We start from the raw sequence: 21,111 nt of genomic DNA on the forward strand, positions 1-21,111 counted from the left end.
CCCCTCCCTCTCCCTCCCTCTCTATCCCTCTATCTCCCTCTATCTCCATCTCCTTCTCCCTCTCTTCCCCTCTCCCTCTCCCTCTCCCTTCCCCTTCCTTCCCCTCCCTCTCTATCTCCCTCTATCTCCCTCTCCCTGGCCCTCTCTCCCTCTCCCTCTCTTCCCCTCCCTTTCCCTTTTGCTTCCCCTTCCTTCCTCTCTCCCCCCTTCCTCCCCCTCTCCCCACAAACACACCACACCACCGCTTTTGGGGTTGTTTTTTTTGGTCACTTCCAGGTTCCCGTGGGTAACCCCCCGCCCCGCGGGGCTGCCGCTCGCTCTCGGGGTGTCTCTGCCGTGCTCAGAACCCTCGGGAACAGCCCGTTTCGGGGCCTCAGCTCCTGCCCCAGCACGGGATGGGCTTGAAGGTCGTTTCGGTGTTCTCCGTCAGGACCAGGTCGTACCTGCACAGCTGGGCTCTGCACAACAAGGGGCACCCTGAGCCCAGGGCCTGTCGCTGTCACCCCCGGCAGCTCCCCCCGGGGGGCTTTTCAAAGCTCACATTTTCGAGACAACTGGCTGGGAAGTCCCCCTGAGGCCAGGCTGGCTTCAGGCCCCAGCGCGGCCAGGGGGGACGTGTTTCCCTTCTGCGGCTTTTCCACGTGGGAAAAAAAAGCACTGAGAGGCAAAGGGAGGTCCTGGCCACAGAGCTCAGGCTTCCCTTGCATCCAGTCCACACCTGAGTCCTTCCAGCCCCACCTGTGTGTTCCTGCTGGATCCCTGGTGTCGCTGATCCCGTTTAGAGCTCATCCAGCTGGAAAGCAGCAGGAAAACACAAACCTCCCCCAGGGGCCAGGGGGGCTCTAGCCCTGGGACAGGGAAGGAGAGCGGGCAGGAATTCCTTCCCCTGGGCAGTGGCAGGTGACTTGGTGGTGTTAAAATAGTCATAGTCCCTGGCAGCCCCTCCCGGGGGGGCGGCTGGGCAGCCTCTGGTGACATGTTTGGGCATTTGCATCTACTTCCTAAAGCCTGAAGGTGGATCTGGGGCTGGGAGTGACTGTGGAGATGCAGGAGAGGAGGAGGGGCGTGTCAGCAATGGGGCTGCAGAAGGACTTTGTTAGACATACACAACCTTTTCCTTATTCCAAGGCTAAGACAAGGGTGCCAGACCCTCAAGAGCTGCCAAGAAGCATCATCTATAGCTCTGGCCTTTTTCTTGCTTCACTCTCCCAGCTCTGTGATAGGCAATCCTGGTTTTAACCCACATTTAAGGCATGGTATGGCCTGATGTCCACATGCTGCTCCTGCACACAAGGCTGACCTAAGAGACCCTGGACTGGTTGAGCTCAGGGGATCCTGCCCTCCAAAGGTGCCCTAGAAACCAGGGCAGCTTCAGGGTGGGACTGCAGAGCAAGCAGAGGTTAATAGGGGCTTGTGGAAATCTCATCAGCAAACGACCTGGTGGGGACCCCGTGAGGGTGTGGGCAGCAGTCAGTGCTTTGGGGCACAGCAGCCAGCAGCTCCCAGTTACTGGAATTCCAGGAGAAAATTAATCTCCCTGTTTGACTGGGCATAGAAATTGTCTGAGATATAAAACGTGTACTTGGGGCTGGACATCTGTGTTTTCCTGACAGCTGCATTTACCTTCAGCCCAGAGTTCAGTTTCTCAAAGGTCGTTTTCCTGAGCAAAGGCTGAAATGTCAGGCCACGTCAAACTTGGACAACTAATTACACATCTTCAGTATGATAAGATAACCCCTGTGCTCAGGGAGGGATTCAGCACACAAAGGCCTTAGCATTCAGCTGTGGGATTTGTGTGCATGGCAGAATTTATCCCCAGGATAGTGTAAAAGAATTCCTAAATATGAAATAAATGTAATTCTTTTGGAGAAATTCAGCCAGGCCAAGAATCAGGGAGATTCACTTCCTTCTGTCCCGTTTGCAACCACAGGAAGGGTTTGTAAACCTCTGCTTACCTTTCTGGGTTTGTAAGTGACCGGAACCTCATTTGGAGAATCCTCAGTTTGAATTTGGGGCCAATGACGGATCCCGTGGAAAACGTCAAGGAAATTTTTTTTACCTTTTCAAAATCCCGGTCGAATCCAATTAGCAAAGTGATTTGGTTGTACTGCTGAAAGGCTGCAGCTTCTCTAAAGAGAAATCAGACGAGGTGTCAGGGAGGCCCCAAGGGAACAGCACCGTTTTAAAATAGATTCAGGACAGTATCAGAAACTGCTGGGGGAGGAGGAGGAGGAGGAGTGAAGGTGTGGTGAGTTTCTGATTTGCAGGGATGCAGGTCTCCAGCTGTGAACCTGCTCAGCCACTTTTGCACTCAGTTACCTGCGGTGGGGCTGGGGGGACAGAGCTGTTTGGTCCCAAACCAGAATCTTCACCACAATTCTGCTTGGAACCTGAGCAGACCAGACCTGGGTGGTGGTGGTACAGGGCTGACTGTGCAGAGCTGAGCACCAAGTCATCTGCGGGGTTTGCAGGGAATGGTGCTGTCCATAAAAACCTGGTTGTAACCACACTGTATGGCTGAGGTAGCTCTACAGGTGGCAGACTGTATCTTGGGGGCATTAGTGCCTGTAGCTAAACTTCTGGTAGCTCTCTTCTGGCAAATGCAGCAGGGGGAAAAAACGTGATGAAGTTCAACAAGGGCAAGTGCAGAGTTTTGCATCTGGGGAAGAAAAGCACCATGGACCAGTACAGGTTGGGGGCTGACCTGCTGGAGAGCAGTGTAGGTGAAAGGGACCTGGGGGTCCTGGTGGACAGGAGGATGACCATGAGCCAACAATGTGCACTTGTGGCCAAGAAGGCCAATGGGTCCTGGGGTGGGTTAGAAAGGGGGTGGTTAGTAGGTCAAGAGAGGTTCTCCTGCCCCTCTGTTCTGCCTTGGTGAGGCCACATCTGGAGTATTGTGTCCAGTTCTGGGCCCCTCAGTTCAGGAAGGACAGGGAACTGCTTGAGAGAGCCCAGGGCAGAGCCACAGAGATGATGAAGGGAGTGGAACATCTCCCTGATGAGGAAAGGCTGAGGGAGCTGGGGCTCTTGAGCTTGGAGAAAAGGAGACTGAGGGGTGACCTCATCAGTGTTTACAAATATGTAAAGGGTGAGTGTCAAGAAGATGGAGTTAAGCTTTTCTCAGTGATGACCAGTGATAGGACATGGGGTAATGGATGCAAATTGGAGCACAGGAGGTTCAAGGTGATTATCAGAAAAAATTTTTTTACTGTGAGAGTGACAGAGCTCTGGGACAGGCTGCCCAGAGAGGCTGTGGAGTCTCCTTCTCTGGAGACATTCAAACCCACCTGGACATGTTCCTGTGTGATGTGCTCTGGGTGACCCTGCTCTGGCAGGGGGATTGGACTGGATGATCTTTTGAGGTCCCTTCCAACCCCTAGGATTCTATGATTCTATGATTCTATGAAGTGTCTGTTAAGCAATGCAGAGTTAATGGAGAGTAATCTAGCTCCAAACAGAGCACAGGGTTAGAGATGTGAAGCCTGGCAGGGCTGGGGGTTTGACCTCAGTCCTTTTCGAGGGAATGGCCAGTTCCACCCTGAGATACCCATGAGAACTGCCTGGGTTGTGGTGCAAAAGCAGCAGGGCTGCTCCCAAGTGCACCTATCTTGTGCTGCCAGGCGTGCAGCCACAGCGTCAGGTTTCCCTTAGGGAGGTGAGCGAGGAGTAGGGATGTGAGTGGAAGTGTATCCCTGTTGCAGCACTCAAAATGCCTGGCCTTGTTGAGAAGCCTGACAAATGGGATGAGTCTGGACCTGCTGGAGGTGCTGGGGAGGTGTGTGGGCAAGCCTGCTGCCCGGGGGGCTGGGGGTCCTGGTGTGCAGCCTCAGGGAGCTGTGCAGATTGCTCCAGTGCAGGCAGGTAGGGCTGAGAGAACTGGTTGAGCAGGACTTGTTTGGCTGAGGTGTGAGTAGGTCAATCAAGGATTTGCATGTTCACATAAACACCAGTCATTAATTTGCCTCTCCAAGTGGAATGAATTGACTGGGATGTTACCTCTTCAGGCCTAGGCTCATCCCAGCTCTCCTGGGCATCCCGAGCTGTAACAGAACACCCCCAGGAAAGGGAAGGAAAGAGGGGGAGACGTGATTTTCCTCCTGCTTTTGTGGGAGCCCAGGACAGCTGTGCTGCTGGCTGAGGGTGCTCAGTTCAGTCCTTCAGGGACTGAGAAGGACACCAACCAGAGGACTGGGCTGATGACTGGGCTGAGGGAAAATCACCTGGGGCCAGGGAAGCCCAAAGGCACAGACACTGGCAGGGACCAGCAGAGAAAGGAGAGGAGGATTTCTTGCCTCCTGCCCATCCAATTGTACGAAGTGGTCTGGTAACAGTTGCAGACCATCAGACTGGTAGGACTTACGGATTAACTTTGGATTCTGCCTTCTTCCCAGTTTCATCAGCCAGTACAATGCTGAAGGTGCCTCTTCTGGTGTATTTGTTCCACGTAATGATATCCACAAAGTAGTGATAAACTGTGGGGAGAGAGAAAGGGAGAGCAGTTAGGCTGCTGTGTGCCCCTCTGGGAGCTGATCTGCAGGTGGAGGACATCTTCCTCCCGTCTGCTCATCTGACACAACCTGTTCAGTTCACCTCTAGAAAGTCTTTCTCCTTCCTGCTTGCCATCTTCCCTTGCAGAGATTTCTAATGGAGGTATTCCCAGATGTCTGGGACAGCACTGGAGCAAGGCTCACAGCAGAGGCATGCAGGATGGTCTCTGCACAGCTTTCAGCACCCCCCCGTCACCATTCCTCTCCCACTGCCTTCCCCTTCTCCTGTCTGCCCCTGGTCTGCTCAGCTCTGCTTCTCAGCATCTTTCCTTTGCCTTCTCTGTCACACGGCAGAATCACCTGCTCTTTGACCTGTAAGTCCCCATTGGAGCTCAAGCTGTAATCACAGAATCACAGAATGGTTTGGGTTGGAAGGGACCTTCAAGATCATCTAGATCCAGCCCCCTGCATGGGCAGGGACACCTCCCACCAGCCCAGGCTGCTCCAAGCCCCATCCAACCTGCCCTTCAACACTGCCAGGGATGGGGCAGCCACAGCTTCCCTGGGCAACCTGGGCCAGGCTCTCACCACCCTCACACTCCAGAATTCCCTCCTCATGTCTCATCTCAATCTCCCCTCTTCCAGTTTTCATCCATCCCCCCTTGTCCTCTCCCTCCCTGCCCTTGTCCCAAGCCCCTCCCCAGCTTTCCTGGAGCCCCTTCAGGCACTGGATGGTGCTCTCAGGTCTCCCTGGAGCCTTCTCTTCTCCAGGCTGAACACCCCAACTCTCCCAGCCTGTCACCAGAGCAGAGCTGCTCCAGCCCTCCCATCATCTCTGTGGCCTCCTCTGGACCCTCTCCAGGAGCTCCATATATTTCTTGTGTTAGGGACTTCAGAACTGGGCACAGTTCTGGGGTCTCATGAGAGCAGAGTAGAGAGGGAGAATCCCCTCCCTGGCCCTGCTGGCCACGCTGCTGGTGGTGCAGCCCAGGACAGGGCTGGTTTGTGGGCTGCAGATGCACAGCGTGTTGCTGACTGTGAGGCTGAAACCTTTTCTCACCACTTCCACCTTCCTTGAGCCCTTTCCTTGGGCCTGCCACTTTTGTCCAGGCTTGCTTTTTGTACCTGTCTGCCTCAGAGCACAGTCCTTGACTCTCATCATTCCCACACACCTCTCATTCTACAAGAGCGGGGTCTTGTTTTGAAGCACAGTTTAGGAGCTGCCCTTCTGTGCTCCACTGGCATCTTCTCCACACATTTCCTAGCACTGTGAGCAGGCTGAGCCTGTTCTTGCACATCTCTAGTCAGCAGCTGGCCTTCCCAGCACCAGGCTTGCAGGTCCAGAGTGCCATGGCAAGGCTGCAGGCACAAGTCTATCCAGCAGCCCCTGGCTTTGCTCCTAAAACGCTGGCTGTGCTACTGATAGCAACTGTGAGTTGGGTGGAGGAGGCATCTGTTGCTGGAGGAGACAGTGCACAGAGAAAAATCCTCCCAGGCCTCTCAGTCACTTACCACAAAATGGCTCTTGGTCCGTGGTGTCGAAAAACACACTTGTCACTGGATGGCTCTGTTGTGTTAAATAGCTTTTCCACTCGTGGGCATAATACCCTATGGAAGGAGGTTCAGAGGGTTACTGCACAGGCAGAGAAGCCCCTAAATTGCTGAAAATAAAGCAAATATTTAAGAAGTAATACATGGCTTTCCAGCTCCAGGTGCTGCTGCAGCACAGGCCCCTGTGCTCCAAACCAGGGCTTCATTTTACTTGTGAAGCTCACCTGGGTGTCTGCATATCCCTGCTCAGCACCTTATTTGAACATCAGTCTCTTCCCATGTTTGGTATCCATGGTCAAGGGAGGATTTCATTTTGCAGTGCAGAATGAAAATCGCCCCCTGAGCTTGGCAAGTTCATTTCTGGAAGTGTGAAAGCACCAGCACTTCCGAAAGGACAGCCTGGGCTGGGCTGGGACATCCCTGGGGGTACAGACAAGCAGAATACCCTTTGTTCACCCCTCTGCCATTCCTTTTAGAGCCAAGGTGGGCTTGTGATGCTGAAAGTGTCTTAGAGAAGATTCTGCTTTAGCAAGACCGTGACCCCACCCCTCAGGTCGCACAGCTGAGGGACTTTAATTTGTTGTTCCTGTGACTTTGGTTTCAAGATCTCAGGTGGTGTTTTGGCTTTCCTAGCTCTGGGTCCCTCTACACGTGGGTTTCTGTTCTAGATCACGATGTGACCATACAAAGAGCAGGGAAATTTCTCAGGCCTCTTTTGCCTGCAGCAGTGGCTTGTGCCTCTGCAGGAGTGAAGGAGAGACCAGCCCAAAAACCTCAGTGGGACAATAACTCAGGTTGCTCTCCCAAGGGGCCGTGTTGTGTCAGTCCTGCAGCAAACCCCGGGCACACAGGGTCGGGGGGATGGTGGGCACCCCTGTCAGACACTTGTGTTCAGGGTGTATGTGCACTCCCTGGATCCTTACCTAGGATGGGGCATGGCATAGGCCAGAAAGTTTCACAGCTGGTACATTTGCCATTCCTGTAATTTCTGTAGGAGTCACACGGGTAGGCAGTGATATTGCAGCTCTGCCTCAGGCTGGACATGAACAGCCAAACAGACCTCTGGTGGTCACACTTGAAATACCACAATCCTGCGGCACACACAGGGGAGAAATACTCTGTTAGGAACCCTCGGGCTGCAGGAGAACAGTGTTAGTGCTCTGGGATGTAAAGGAGACACGGGTGGGCAGGCACTGACCAGTCTGAACCCAACAGATGGCACTGGGGAGCACTGGGCTGTGGCAGAACAGGACCTGGGCACCAGCCTCTCCCTCTGAGTGCTCTCAGCTCTGCCTACATCTGCTTCACTTTTCCTTCTTGCCCTTTTTTTTTGGTTTTAAAACCACATTTGTTTGTATGGTTCCTGCAGCTCCAGAGGGTCCTGCTCCACCTCAGGTGCTCTCTGAGCTCAGGCCTGGCAGATGAATATTGCATTTTTTTGCACATGGCTTTGCCATTTTGGTTTTAAAAACTCTTTAAATGGACATAACTGGTAAATCGAGATGTGGAATGAGCAGCAAAAGGAGTGAAGCCTCATTTCCTGTGGATTTTTGTTTCAGGCTGGTTTCCTGTGTAGATTCTCTTGGGTCTGATAAGGGTTGAGTTCCGTTGCTGCCTTTTCTTCTGTAAAGGTGTCTTCTTCACCCATCTTTCACAAAGTCACTTCTGCTGCTGGGCTGGCCAGGAGAAAAGCTTTCTTGCCTTCCAGCCAAGGGCTCCACCTGCCAGACTGCACTGTTGGTCACTGCCAGGGAAGGTGCATTGGATTTGTTCATTTTGAACCTCAGCAGGTTCTTGCTGTTGCTAGACCTTGGGGTTTTGTGTGTGTTCTAAGTAATTATATATATATATATATATAAAATACCACAGGTTTTCTAAACGTGGTCACAAAATGAAGGCACAAATCTACCTGATGACTTTTAGGCATGGAAAATGAATCCTGTTTGCCTTTGTGACAGAGAACTGAAGGATCAGCCCTGACTCCTGCCTGCCAAGCTGCTGCTGGGTCAGTGTGCCCCACCAGTGCTGGGAAGAGATCACTCCCACGGCTTTTCCCAGAGTGGGGTTTTCATGGATTTTTCTAAGCAGTGACAAAGTTTCTCCGGCCTTTCCTCTCTCTTCTGCTTGGAAATATTTCTGGCAGTGTTTGTGCCACTGAAGGCAGAATGAATTACCAGAAAACACTGTCAGGGGACAGCCAGGCTGGTCGGTGCCGCCGTTGGGGTAGAAGTCGATGTGGCCAAGTGCTTCTTGGTAACCTAGTCCTGACAAGAGAAAACACCAGGGGTGAGGGGAAGGAATATGAGGGGGGGTATTAAATCATAGAGTGCAGGAGCAGGAAGAAGCCACCCAGTTATTTAGCTCCAGGCTGCCTGCTTGTGCAGGAATCTGAGTGTCGTTATCTGTTTCAGCAGCAGGCCAAGTGCGTGTGGCCCAGCCGTGCCACCGTGGTGTGGCAGCGGCTGCCCCAGGGCAGCCTGTGTGTGTGACAGCACAAAACTCGGCTTCTTTGCCTCGCTGCCTGCGGGAGAGGAGGAGGGAAGTGGGACACGGGGTCTTGCTGCTGGAAGCCGAGCTCTGGGGAGGGCTGGGAGGGGAGAGAGCAGCAGCGAGGTGGGAAAGCCCAGTGCTGGGGGGTCGGGTGCTGGTGGGAGCAGAGGGGAGGCTCCCACCCCCCTGCTGGCCCGGCTGCTGGTGAGGAAAGGATTTAGGGATTTAAGGATTTTTGGGGAAGGTTTAGCCCGCGGGAGGTGGGATGAAGCCTGGAAGGAGCCACGGGGTTTGGGGCTGAGACCCGCTGTCCTCCCGGCAGGAGCAAGGGTGGCCCGGGAGCGCTGCCTGCCACAGCCCCCCGTGCCCCCGCCAGCCCCGGCGCTGCTGGTCCCGGGGGGAATCGTCACCCACCGTCGGTGTCGGAGTGGATGACGTCCACAAACTGGGCGTCCGTGGGGTCCAGCCTCTCGCCGGGGGGCTGGCCCCGGTAGAGGGGCCCGGCGGGGTCCAGGCCTGCGAACAGAGCAGGGGGTGGTTGGGGCTGCGCCCGGGGCTCTGAGCCTGCCCGGGGACCCTCGGCGCTCACCTGTGACCCTGCCCAGGGCCCCGCCAAACATCTGTCCCACGAAGCCCGCGATGTGGGCGCCCAGGCTCACCCCCACCATGTGCACCGAGCCCGGGGACCCGCCGGCAGCCTGAGGTGGGAACGTGCCCGTGGTGGCAGGTCGTGGGCACAGCAAAGACATCACCGGGAGCAGGAGAAAGGGGCGCGCGCGTCTCCCCGCTTTGCCCGCGTCTCCCCTCGGTGTGTTCCACTCTGTCGATATTGCCCCTCTGCTCCACCCTGGGGGGGCCCCACCTGGAGCACTGGGGGCAGTTCTGGGCTGCCCAGTTCCCCAGAGCTCTCCCAGTTCCCCAGAGCTCTCCCAGTTCCCCAGGAGCTACTGGGGAGAGTCCAGCCCAGGGCACTGAGATGCTGAAGGGGCTGGAGCATCTGCCTGTGAGGAAAGGCTGGGAGAGCTGGGGCTGCTCAGCTGGAGAAAAGGAGGCTGAGGGGGGATCTGATCAGTGCTGAGCAATATCTGCAGGGGGTGGCAGGAGGATGGGCCAGACTCTGCTCAGGGGTGTCCAGGGACAGGACAAAGGGCAATGGGCACAAGCTGGAGCTCAGGAGGGTCAAGTTCAACATGAGGAAAAGCTTCTTGACTGTGAGGGTGACAGAGCCCTGGGACAGGACATTCAAAAAGTGGGAAAAGAGTTTCTATATGTGGGGAAAACGTATCTGTAGGGTTTTGTATCCAGGAAGGTAGGGACTTGGAGTATAAATTGAATATTGTAGACCTTGGCACTGCCGTGGCTGCCCTTCCAAAAATGAACCCATGCCCTCTGTGCCCTTTACATGCTGTCTGACAATGACTACATCAGCGTGTGAATGTTCAACTTACCACCATGTCATCAATAAGCTTCTTCAGGATCTCGGCAACTTTCTTGCAGTTTCTGGAAGCCCTGCTGTAGATGAGAGTCGTTGCCCCCTGGTTCCAGTCCACAACGATGACGTTCATGTCTTCCACAAAGAGCAGCAGTTGCACCAGCTCAGGGATCCAGGCTGGGGCAGAGCCTGTGAGTCGGTACCCGTGGATGATGAAGGTGGTTTTCTTGGTCACATCTAGGTATTGGGAGGCTGCTGAGCGGAGCTCTTCAGCACAGACTGGGTTCTGCCTGGTGTAGAGCAGCAGCTTCACCTTCAGGTCTGTCCCTGTCAAGGCGCTGCCGATGCCGAGAGCCGTGAACACCGGACACGTCTCCTGGGGATCTGCAGAGAGCCCACCCTGGGTCAGCACCAAGGCCTTTGCTTTCACCTTCCCAAGCCCTGCACAGGGACTGAGGTCTGATCCAGGGCTGCTGCTTTCCTCTCCATCATGGTCATGACTGGAGTTCCCCTTAACCTCAGGGTTTGTTGGAGGCAAGGCAGCAAGCGCGGCTCCTGGGAGCAGCATTCCCTGGAGCAGCACAGTCCTGCCTCCACTGCCAGCTGGGAGCTGGCAGGGACTGTCTCCAGAGATCCCACTGTTATCAGGAAGAGGTTAGAGGCTTCCAGCTAACCACTGGACTGGTGTGAGAGCACAGCCAGTTGCTCTGGGCAGGTTCTAGGGCACAGAGATCCCCTCGTGGTTTGTTGGTAGCCCCAGTCTGGAGCCGAGAGGCTGCAGAGGGTCTGGCTGTGGTGGGGGGCAGCTCAGTGCTGCAGGGGTCTGCAGGTGCAGCCTGCCACGTCAGCCTGTGACACGGGACACCCTTGGGCTGCACGAGATGCTACTGATGGTGCTTCATATGCAGTTGCAGAGGAACTGAGCAGTCTCTGCCCTTTGAAAGCCTGTCTCTGTTCCTTGCTTTTCCAGCAGAACACAGGCTGAGCCTTCAGAGCCCAGCAGGGCCCTGGCAGGGTTGGAATCACTGTCTCCACTGCTTGTGAAGCCCCTCCCAGGTCTTGTAGCATCCTGGCTCATAGTGCCTTTCCCCAAATCCCCTTAATCTTACTGAAGAACCTCGTGGGAGAGAGTCTCTCTCACAGAAATGCCCTGGGCTGCAATAAGTGTTCAGGCTGCAGTTGCTAGAGAAATCTTCCTGATCTTTGCTGCTTAAAGGCCTGTGCTTTTAAGGGTTTGGAAAGGTAGGAGGGTTTAGAAAACCTGCAGCTGTAGGCTAATCGTGCTCTAGTAAACCTCCAGTACTCTGCATTTTCATCTCTAAAAGCTGATTCCCTCAGTTTCTACGAAGAACTTTCCCTCTTCTCCTCCTGTGGAATTCAGCAGCTTGAGAGTGATATAAATGCTGTGTGCCCAGCACATAAAATAATCTGCTCAGTTGCCATAGTTCTGCTAATTATTTTGTAGAAGCCCCAGGAGCTCCAGAAATAAAAGTTAACAGGCTAAAAGGATGTTGCAGTTAAGTCCAACTGGATATTTTAAATTGCTACCATAAATTCAGAAATAAATGTTAATGGTTGAAATCCATGGAGTCCTTCCTGCGTAAAGCTTATGGTAAAACAGGATTTGTGGAACAGGAGGAGTGGAAAAGGAGTCCCCAGCCAGGCCCAGTGAGCACTGGTGCAGATGGGTGGCCTCGGGATGGAGGGTGCTCTGCCCTTCTGGTGCTCCAGGCAGGGCTCCCAGGGGCAGAGGGACTCTGGATCCTGCTTGCAAGCGTGGAGGTGACCTGGGTGGCTGTCTCCTGACCTGCTGGCTCCTGCTGCATTGTCACAGTGCCAAGATGCTCCAGAGAAACAGCAGCAGGAGTTCTGCTAGGACACTGGAGATCTCAAAGTCACTGGTGGAGAAGAGTCACCACTTTGGCTGATGCACACCAGCACAGCCAGTGAGACTCAACCACTGCCCTTGCTGCTCCTGCAACACACACAATACTGTTCTCTTCATTTCTTACTAATAACCAGAAATTGTTTTAGTTATTGCATAGTATTATTGTGAAATACTGTTAATCATCTTTACTGCCACTGAAGCTCTAGCAACACAAGCAGAAACCCCAGGCAAGAATTACTGTTACACAGTGCAGGATTGCACTGATTGCTTCATTTGTTTCTGTATCTCCTGCACTGTGCTGAGAATTGCCCAGGGAACACTAGGTTTGTCACCAGGACAGCCCAAACCTTCTGTTAGAAAAGAGCTTTTGAAGAGCTGATTGGCTTTTGCTATTACCCAAGCCAGCAACTGTTTTAAAAGCCCTGTTATATCTGCACCAAGGCTGTTAGGTTAGATCTGTTTTGGTTAAGAAAATCAGAGCAGTGCTGACGGGGGGGGAACCTGCCAGCCTCTCTCCTGGCAAGCTGCTGCACATGCCAGCCTCACCCAGCACGAGCTGCACAAGCTGACACACATGTGGACAGCCAGTTATCCTGGCTTTGCTCTTCCTTCTGGCAAGCACAGGGAATCCTACCCAAATGGCTGGAGATGTCTTTGAAACAGCACCAGGATTTCTCTGCTGGGGCAAGAGGCTTCTTGAGATTAGCTCAGCAAGCAAAGCAGGCAGGTGGAAACTCAGACCCTGGCACTGGGCTTAACCCATGTCCAACAGGCCACTTCCCTCCAAGAAGTGAATCCAGTGTCCCATGAACTTGCTCCCAGCCCTGCCTTGGCCAGAATAGCCTCAGGGAATCCACTTTTCTTCCTCTGCTCAGGTGTGAAGTCGATGCAACCAGCCCTTCCCTGGGCAGGGTCTCTGGCAGGGGCACACCAGCCTGTCCGACCCACCTCCCTGTGGGGGAGCTTGGCATCTTTTGTCCTGAGCTTGAGATCAGCCTCTGAGGAGCTACTGCAGCCAAAGGAGCATCTTCAGAATAACTTGGTGCTGAAGTTCCATCTGTCCATACAGGTTCTGAACTGATGGACTCCCAGGGGGGAGTGTTGCAGCCAGGAGACTGGTCCCAGGCAGAGCTTGTGGCATTTACTGCAGTCACTGGAACTTGAGTCCTGCCTTTCCCTGGGCTCCCTCATTCCTTTTCCAGCCCTGGTGTTTGGAGGCTCTTCCCTCCTCCTGTCCTGGATGCTCACCCCGTGGACAGGCAGGGTTTGCACTGTGGGGCTGTCACCTGGAGGATGTGCAACAGCAGCTGAATTGCTTTAACCCCACCGGTTCGTCCTCTTGCAAAGTGAAGTTCCAAGAGACTTTGGTGGGTCAGATGTGTAGCTGTCCCAGCTGTGGCCTTTGAGAGACTGTGTTGCCAGACAGAGCTGCCAAGGGGGCTGCTCAGCCCCTCACCTGGGCCTCAGGTGCTGCTGCTTCTGTCAACCTTTTCACTGATGCCCCAGACACTGTCACCTTGCCTGGGCTTCTCGCAGTGGGTTCAGCAGCCTGGGCTTGTGCAGCAACGAGTCTCCAGCTTTGAGCACACTTGAGCACACCCAGCAAGTGATGATTTCCTTGCCTTGTCCTCAGGGAGAGCACTCCCTCTGCCTTTGGAACTGCTCCTCAGTGTCTCACTGGGCTTCCTTGGTGCCTTTCCCCACCATTCTTTTTTCCATGTCTTATCACTCTGCTTCCTAGAGCTTATTTAACAAACTAAGCAAAATGCAACCCCAAGATTGCTCCAGAGAACCTGATGAAATACAAGTTAGTGTTTATAAGAATACTGTGGTGTTGTTTTTTTTTTAATCCTGTTTGCTTTGCCTGCAAAGCCAAGAGCTATAACTCGACTTGCTCCCATGTGTGTGCTAACACCAGGCAGTACATTTGTTTATTGTTACCCAGTTTGGTTCTTGATAGGGCTGAGAGGATATCAAACCAGGTTTATTGTTCATAAATAGTAATTCATCCTCTGCATCTGTCACATAAGACACTGCTGAAAAGAAATAATTCTTCTCTCAAGGTTTCAAATGACATTTTCAGTGTCAATGGATAGTACTTATCTAAGAGAAATGTTTGCAAGGTGAGGAAAAAATACTAAAAAAGATTTCTGGTTTTACTTTTTGAACTGTTAGAGCTGACTGCACTCATGTAACTGGTAGGATTTGCTTTGCCAAAATGAAGACTGCTGCTGGAAACCCCCACGCAGTGACTGTGACACAGAGGAGACTTATTTTCATGTTTCAGCAAAGCAGAGAACGTGCTGTACTTGACAAAAACATGCAAAGCACACAGCTGATTTCTTACCTGTTTTCACCCCCTGCAAAAGGTAGATGAACATGACTCCCAGCCTCAGCATATGGACTTCCACATGAAGCTTCTACGGGTAAAAGATTTTAAGGATCCCAGAATTTCCTTGTCTCTGACAAGTTTGCTCTCTTTCTGCCAGTCACAGTAGGTGTGGTGAAAGGAGGAAGTTGCCAGCCAAAAAATTAAGATCAGTCTGTAGTTAGAGAACTAAAGCTTCTTCCTAACGAGGTGGGGCACCTTCTACCCTACCAGGTTTCCTTATTTTAAAGACAGCTTGCCCTGGGGAATGACTAAGCAAAGACACAAATGCTTTGGTATCACACTGTGGGCCACGATTTGACTGCGTGTGTGGAAAGGCAGGAAAGGATTGCAGGCCTGTTTGTCTTCTGCAAAGGATGTCAACAGGCAGCAGAGAACACAGGTGTCACTGCAAGCCTGATAAGCATCTGGGCAGGGCCAGCACTTGGTTTCCCAGGGCCCTGGGAACCTGGCAGCATTCCTGATGATCCTGACTCCCCAGGGCCCCCCCCCAGCTCTGCCCAGCATCCCTTCTGACCTGGACCTGTCACCTCAGGCAGCAGTGCATGCACAGCCCTGTGTGGCAGCTGGACCACTCTGAGTCCATCTGGGTCCCCACTGGCCTGTCAAGCAACTGCTCTCTTGGATGACACTCCTGCATCTGGCATCCCCACCACAGGTCCTTGTAGACCACCTGGAACCTCATGAATCCAGGTGAATTTTGAAAAAAGGGCTTTTTTTCCTCCCCCTCTGCTGAGGGAAGGAAGAAGAACAAAGGTGCAAAGTCAGCTGTCAGGGGCAGGAAAGGAAGAGTGAAATGGGAGCTGGGAGATCCAGTGGCAAAATGGGCAAGATGAGGATGGTAGTTTGTGGTGAGAGAGGGGAAGGGAAGAGAGAAGAGGGGTGGCTGCTGGATACAAGCTGTGCGGCAGCTTTGCCTGATGGTTTCTTTGCAAAGTCTTCTAAGGAAGGGAACAGGGGGAGGATCAGAATCACCTCCCTAAGCACAAGCTGTTTTTTCCCACAAGGAGCTGAACTGTTACAGTTCCCAGCTGTGTGGTGTTCCTCTGGTCCATGCTGTACATAGTGAGCTTTTTCACAAAATCACAGACTGGTTTGGGTCGGGAAGGACCTTAAAGACCATCCAGATCCAACCCCCCTGTATGGGCAGGGACACCTCCCACCAGCCCAGGCTGCTCCAAGCCCCATCCAACCTGCCCTTCAACACTGCCAGGGATGGGGCAGCCACAGCTTCCCTGGGCAACCTGGGCCAGGCTCTCACCACCCTCACACTCCAGAATTCCCTCCTCATGTCTCACCTCAATCTCCCCTCTTTAAGCTTCAAACCATTGCCCCTTGTCCTCTCCCTACACACCCCTGTAAAAAGCCCAACCCCAGCTTTCTTGCAGGCCCCTTCAGGTATTTGCTAATTCCTGGGTTAATTCTCACCTCTGCCTGCCAGCAGTTGGCCATCACCCAGGCCAAGGTTGGGTTTCATTACATTGAAGAAGATAAAGACTGAAAAAAGACACCAAAAAACTTCTGTGAAGCTGCAAGCTCCAGGAAAGTGCTTTTGCTTTTTTTTTTTCCCCCCTTTTCTGATGAACTGGCAAAATAAAATAATTTCAAACACTGTTTTCCTTCCAGTTCCTTTCTCACCTCTACCAGTGATCCCAAACTCTGTCAAAATATTTTCTCTTCAGCAAGTTCTGGCAACGGGTGTGAAGGAGCCAGGCCAACAGTGAAAGATGCAAGAGGAACAGAGGCTTTCACCTACTGCAAAAGACACTGGATAAAAGGAGATAAATCAAGAGGGCCTGGCCTTTCTCCTCAGCACAAAAAGAGATAACAGTTTCTTGCTTGAAGCTAAACCTCCCTGGTTTCTTTCCCCCATCACTTCTGATTTCTGCTTCCCACCTGAGCCATCTCCCCCAGGCAGCTGCCTTTCCCACAGCTGGGGCAGAGGGACTGGCAGGCTCTGCCTTGGAACTCTCCATCATCCCTCCACAGACAAGGATTTTGAGTAACCACCATTTTTAGCATAAATGAAGGCTGTTCACAGGGCACCTCTGGGCAAACCCACCCAGGATGTCAGCACTGGAAATGCTGCCCCTGCCACCATCAAACCCCAAGATGAGGAGTTCACATCTTTCACACCTGCCCCACACCACCTTCCCCAGCCACACCAGTTGAAGGTGGTTAACAACTGACTGATGGTTATTTTTGTACACTGACCACAGAGTGGACAGGAATACTTCCTGGGACATAAGCCTTCAGAGTCAGAAATGATCCCATCATGAGCTCTGGAATCAGCAACAACTCCAGACAGTAAAAGCAAATCATTTTATCACACGTAGAAAACATTTAAGAGTGGAATTGTCACCATCTTAAGAATAATTTAGCAGAAGAGATGAAACAATTTTACAGAAGGAAAACATCCTGCTCTGAGCCTTGAGGTGTCAGCCACTGGTTCTTCACACATCACAGAAGCATTTCAAATTGTGTGTGGTCACTGGGAGTAGAACCATTGTTGGAATCCCAGCCTCTCAGAAACGTCTCCTCCTTAGAGAAGTTTAGGCCAGCCATGGTCAGCTGCTAAATATTTTTCATCTTGCATCCATGGATGAATTCACACTGATTGACTAGTTGCCCGTGGGTGGAACGTTTTCATGGAGATACTGGAGAGCCAGATCTGTCCACTTCATTTCTTGCTCTTTCACAGACTCAGTTGTGCCACCGTTGTCTTGCTCTGGTTCAGGAAGCTCATTCTGAGAACAAAGCAGAGGCACAATGCATTCCACGTGGAACAGGCTTCCTGAGGGGAGCAGGTTGCTGAGACTTCATACAAAAACCCACACACGAGACCAGAGGGTGCATCTGAACAATGCAGATCTCACACACGGAGCCCCTTAAAAACAGCAGGATGAAAAACAAGTCTTTTCACATCAACGTGGGGCTTCATCTGAAAGGTGAGTTGGCTTTGCAGGCCCCTGGGGCCTTGCTGCACACTCAGGCCACACACCCAGTGAAGAAGGAGAACACACAGCAAATGCCAGGGAAGTAGGTAACAGTACACTGCAATTATTCCACTGCTTATTTGCAACATGGGATGTGTTGTGGTCTGTTTTTTTTTGCTGCTGCTGCCAAGAATACAGCTACTGCATTTATTGTAGCTGTTATTAAGACAACTGGCTCTGTAACGTGTTACTTCCCCGTGGCAGGTGTGAAATCCTTCCTCCTTCCACAGGCTGAGCTCAGGTGTGGCTGTGCTGAATCCCCAGCAGAGGCCAGGAACCCTGCAAGGAGCCACACACCAGGCAGGAGGCCTCACTGAGATTTCAGTTCCTCTCCTGAGATGGTTTGCTCTCCGTGTTGCTGCGTTGGTGCAGCCACACAGAGGGTGTGTTTTTCTGCCTGATGCCATTTGGGCAAGAATTCTGAGTTCCAGATCTCTGGAACTCCCAGCATGAGCTAAATACAGTGTTCCAGCTTTGGAAGCAGCCTATGATTGAGGCCTGCTGGAGGTCACAGGGATGTGTCCTGTGAGCACTGCACCAGATGCTCAGCACAGCCTCAAATACCACTTCACAGCCATTGTTTGCTCCTTCCAGTGTTGCTGAGCCAGCCTCCTGTGAACTTGTGCTGGTTTTTCTCTGTGATCAGGGCCAATCTCATCCCTGGGGATCTTTATATCCACAGCCAGGCCTTCCTGTCTACTGTTAGTTGATGAGGCTTCCTGCTCTGAGGCTGCCAACTGTGTGTGACTGTGTGTAGCTCAAGAGATGGATGTGAGGGAAGAAACAGCCGTGTGTCTTCACTTGGCCACAGGGTAAAGGCAAAAGCCAGCAAGGATTGAGACTGTAACATTGGACTTGCCCAATAAAGGTTATCCCAGGGAAAGTGGAGCTTGGGCTCTCGTAGCTGAGAACTGGAGTTCTGCAAGATCATCCCCTCAAGCCCAAACCTGGGCAGGAAAACCTGGGTGCTGAAGGCAGGGATCTAGGAGGTATGCAGCTGCTCCTTGCCCTCTCTGAAAAACAGGGGGGTGAGGCCTGAAGCTTGAGCCCTGTCACTGGCAATCTGGAAGTGTCTCTGTGCTGAGAGAAACCAGCAGCCTGCCAGTCCCCACAGCCTTGGCTGCTCTGCCAGTGCTGGCTGGGGTGAAACAGAGCAAGGGAAGGGAGGAGCCTCAGGAGCCCTCAGCTTCCCTGGCAGCTGCACAATGGCTGAGGAAGGTGGGAGATCTGAAGCTTCACCTCAGGGTGGCTTTTCCACACAAGACATGATGCTACAAGCAAGAGCCCCACAGCACGTGCCAGTGTGTTCACTACTGTCCTTGAACTGGCCACAGTAAGAGTGGGAGAGAGTGACTGGGAAGATATTTGAAAAATCTTCAGCCTCTTTTAATGCAATTTCAGGCAGTGGAAACAAAAGGCAACCCAGAAGTGCTGCTGTCAGCATGAGACTGGTCCTCTCTGTTCTACCAATGAACTGGGAAAGCACTTCAAACACTAACACCAGGAAGGGGAAGCACAAGGAAAGGAAGATCCTGCTTCTCCCTGCTGCCAACCCCAGAACTGTGTGATGGGAAGTTCCCACTCCTGGCAGCTCCTCAGGGAAAGAGAAACATCCCCACCCTCCTACGCACAGAGGAACGACGGGTTCACAGGACAGAAAAGGGGGGGGAGTCAGATCCACCCTGGGATCTCACAGGGCTGGAGCAGCTCACCCACCAGAGGGATGGCCACGTCCTCGTAGGGCAGCCTGTCCTCCCGCCAGGCGTCGTCGATCAGATCCAGGATCCTGCCATCCCTCTGCACCTCGCTGTCCATCCCTGCAGCTGCACCTGGGAGGCAGGGACAGCTCCTCACACCCCTGCCTGCAGCTGCACCTGGGAGGCAGGGACAGCTCCTCACACCCCTGCCTGCAGCTGGGGCTGGGAGGCAGGGACAGCTCCTCACACCCCTGCCTGCAGCTGGGGCTGGGACTCTGGGCCTCACTCCAGTGCTGACCCCGTTTTCTCTTCAGCTCAAAGGTTTTATGGAAAAGCTGGATTGTCCCCACCCCAAGAGGGGTCACGACCACAGAAGGGCTGCCTCCTCTCCAGATGCATGGCAGGTGGATGGACACATGGAACTAGCCCATTATTATCAATTACAGGGATTTACCACGTGTTTATAGCTCCCGGCCTTTAGACATCTCTCTAGAAGAGCCTGCAAGCAGAGCACTGCACAGCACACCCCGTGCTGCCAACCCGACACCCAGCCCACTGGGAAACACAGAGAAAACCATTCCCTGCCTCCCAGCCCCAGCTGCCACCATTCCCTGCCTCCCAGCCCCTGCCACCATTCCCTGCCTCCCAGCCCCAGCTGCCACCATTCCCTGCCTCCCAGCCCCAGCTGCCACCATTCCCTGCCTCCCAGCCCCAGCTGCCAGCATTCCCTGCCTCCCAGCCCCAGCTGCCAGCATTCCCTGCCTCCCAGCCCCTGCCACCATTCCCTGCCCACGCAGGGGCGCTGGGACTAGATGATCTCTAAGGTCTCTTCCAACCCAGACCACTCTGTGACTCCATGATTCCCATGATCTGTCCTCCTTGGCATGTCACCTCCGAGCTGGGCCTGGGGCTGGGATTGGGTCCTGGGACTGGGGGTGGGATTGGGGCCTGGGGCTGGGATTGGGGCTGGGATTGGGGCCTGGGATTGGGGCTGGGGTGAGATTGGGGCTGGGATTGGGATTGGGGCTGGGATTGGGGCTGGGGTGGGATTGGGGTCTAGGGTGGGATTGGGGCTGGGATTGGGGCCTGGGATTGGGGCTGGGGTAGGATTGGGGCTGGGCCTGGGGCTGGGATTGGGGCTGGGGTGGGATTGGGGGGTGGGATTGGGGCTGGGATTGGGATTGGGGCTGGAATTGGGTCCTGGGACTGGGGGTGGGATTGGGGCTGGGGCTGGGACTGGGGCTGGGGTTGGGATTGGGGCTGGGATTGGGGGGTGGGATTTGGGCTGGGGTGGGATTGGGGCTGGGATTGGGGGCTGGGATTGGGGCTGGGGTTGGGATTGGGGCTGGGATTGGGGCTGGGATTGGGGCTGGGGTTGGGGCTGGGATTGGGATTGGGGCTGGGCCTGGGATTGGGGCTGGGATCGGGGCTGGGGTTGGGATTGGGGCTGGGATTGGGGGCTGGGATTGGGATTGGGGCTGGGATTGGGACTGGGATTGGGGCTGGGGTTGGGATTAGGGCTGGGATTGGGATTGGGGCCTGGGATTGGGATTGGGGCCTGGGATTGGGGCTGGGATTGGGGCCTGGGCCTGGGATTGGGGCTGGGATCGGGGGCTGGGATTGGGGCTGGGGTTGGGATTGGGGCTGGGATTGGGGCCTGGGGTTGGGATTGAGGCTGGGATCGGGGCTGGGATTGGGATTGGGGCTGGGGTTGGGATTGGGGCCTGGGGCTGGGATTGGAGCTGGGATTGGGGCCTGGGGCTGGGATTGGAGCTGGGATTGGGATTGGGGCTGGGAGCTGGGATTGGGGCCTGGGGTTGGGGCTGGGATTGGGACTGGGGCTGCGATTGGGGGTTGGGATTGGGGCCTGGGATTGGGGCTGGGATTGGGGCCTGGGGTGGGATTGGGGTCTAGGGTGTGACTGGGGCTGGGATTGGGATTGGGGGGTGGGATTGGGGCTGGGCAGGGATAGGGGCTGGGATTGGGGCTGGGGTTGGGATTGGGGCCTGGGGCTGGGATTGGGACTGGGATTGGGGCTGGGGTTGGGATTAGGGCTGGGATTGGGATTGGGGCCTGGGATTGGGGCCTAGGGTGTGACTGGGGCCCGGCCCCGGGCCTGGGCCCCGCGCTGTCGTACCCGGTTCCCCGCGCTGCCGCTCCCGCTCCGTGCGCAGCCGC

General features: G+C 54.1%; 2 protein-coding genes across 4 annotated transcripts; both read right to left on the reverse strand.

The window, feature by feature from the left end:
• Positions 1–255: 255 nt before the first annotated feature.
• On the reverse strand, positions 256–15,683 carry LIPH (lipase H). The gene is made up of 11 exons (XM_051625979.1): positions 15,669–15,683; positions 14,199–14,271; positions 9,980–10,347; positions 9,121–9,229; positions 8,946–9,047; positions 8,216–8,305; positions 6,965–7,132; positions 6,003–6,098; positions 4,364–4,475; positions 1,956–2,129; positions 256–458 (listed from the first exon to the last, which is right to left on the reverse strand). The coding sequence occupies exons 2-11, from the start codon at positions 14,248–14,250 to the stop codon at positions 374–376; spliced, it is 1,356 nt and encodes a 451-aa protein (XP_051481939.1). The 5' UTR covers positions 14,251–14,271; positions 15,669–15,683; the 3' UTR covers positions 256–373.
• An 860-nt stretch (positions 15,684–16,543) lies between these two features.
• On the reverse strand, positions 16,544–21,109 carry ANAPC13 (anaphase promoting complex subunit 13). Of its 3 annotated transcripts, XM_051626035.1 has the most exons (4): positions 21,071–21,091; positions 19,388–19,432; positions 18,953–19,065; positions 16,544–16,987 (listed from the first exon to the last, which is right to left on the reverse strand). In XM_051626035.1, exons 3-4 carry the CDS (start codon positions 19,049–19,051, stop codon positions 16,862–16,864), a joined length of 225 nt encoding a protein of 74 aa, XP_051481995.1. In that variant the 5' UTR covers positions 19,052–19,065; positions 19,388–19,432; positions 21,071–21,091; the 3' UTR covers positions 16,544–16,861. The 3 variants fall into 3 exon arrangements, with proteins under 3 accessions (XP_051481995.1, XP_051481992.1, XP_051481994.1); XM_051626032.1 differs by lacking the exon at positions 19,388–19,432 and having other exon boundaries at positions 21,071–21,109; XM_051626034.1 differs by lacking the exon at positions 21,071–21,091 and having other exon boundaries at positions 19,388–19,763.
• Between the last annotated feature and the right edge of the window lie 2 nt (positions 21,110–21,111).

This window comes from Apus apus, chromosome 8 (assembly GCF_020740795.1).
Source record: "Apus apus isolate bApuApu2 chromosome 8, bApuApu2.pri.cur, whole genome shotgun sequence".
NCBI classification, from domain to species: domain Eukaryota; kingdom Metazoa; phylum Chordata; class Aves; order Apodiformes; family Apodidae; genus Apus; species Apus apus.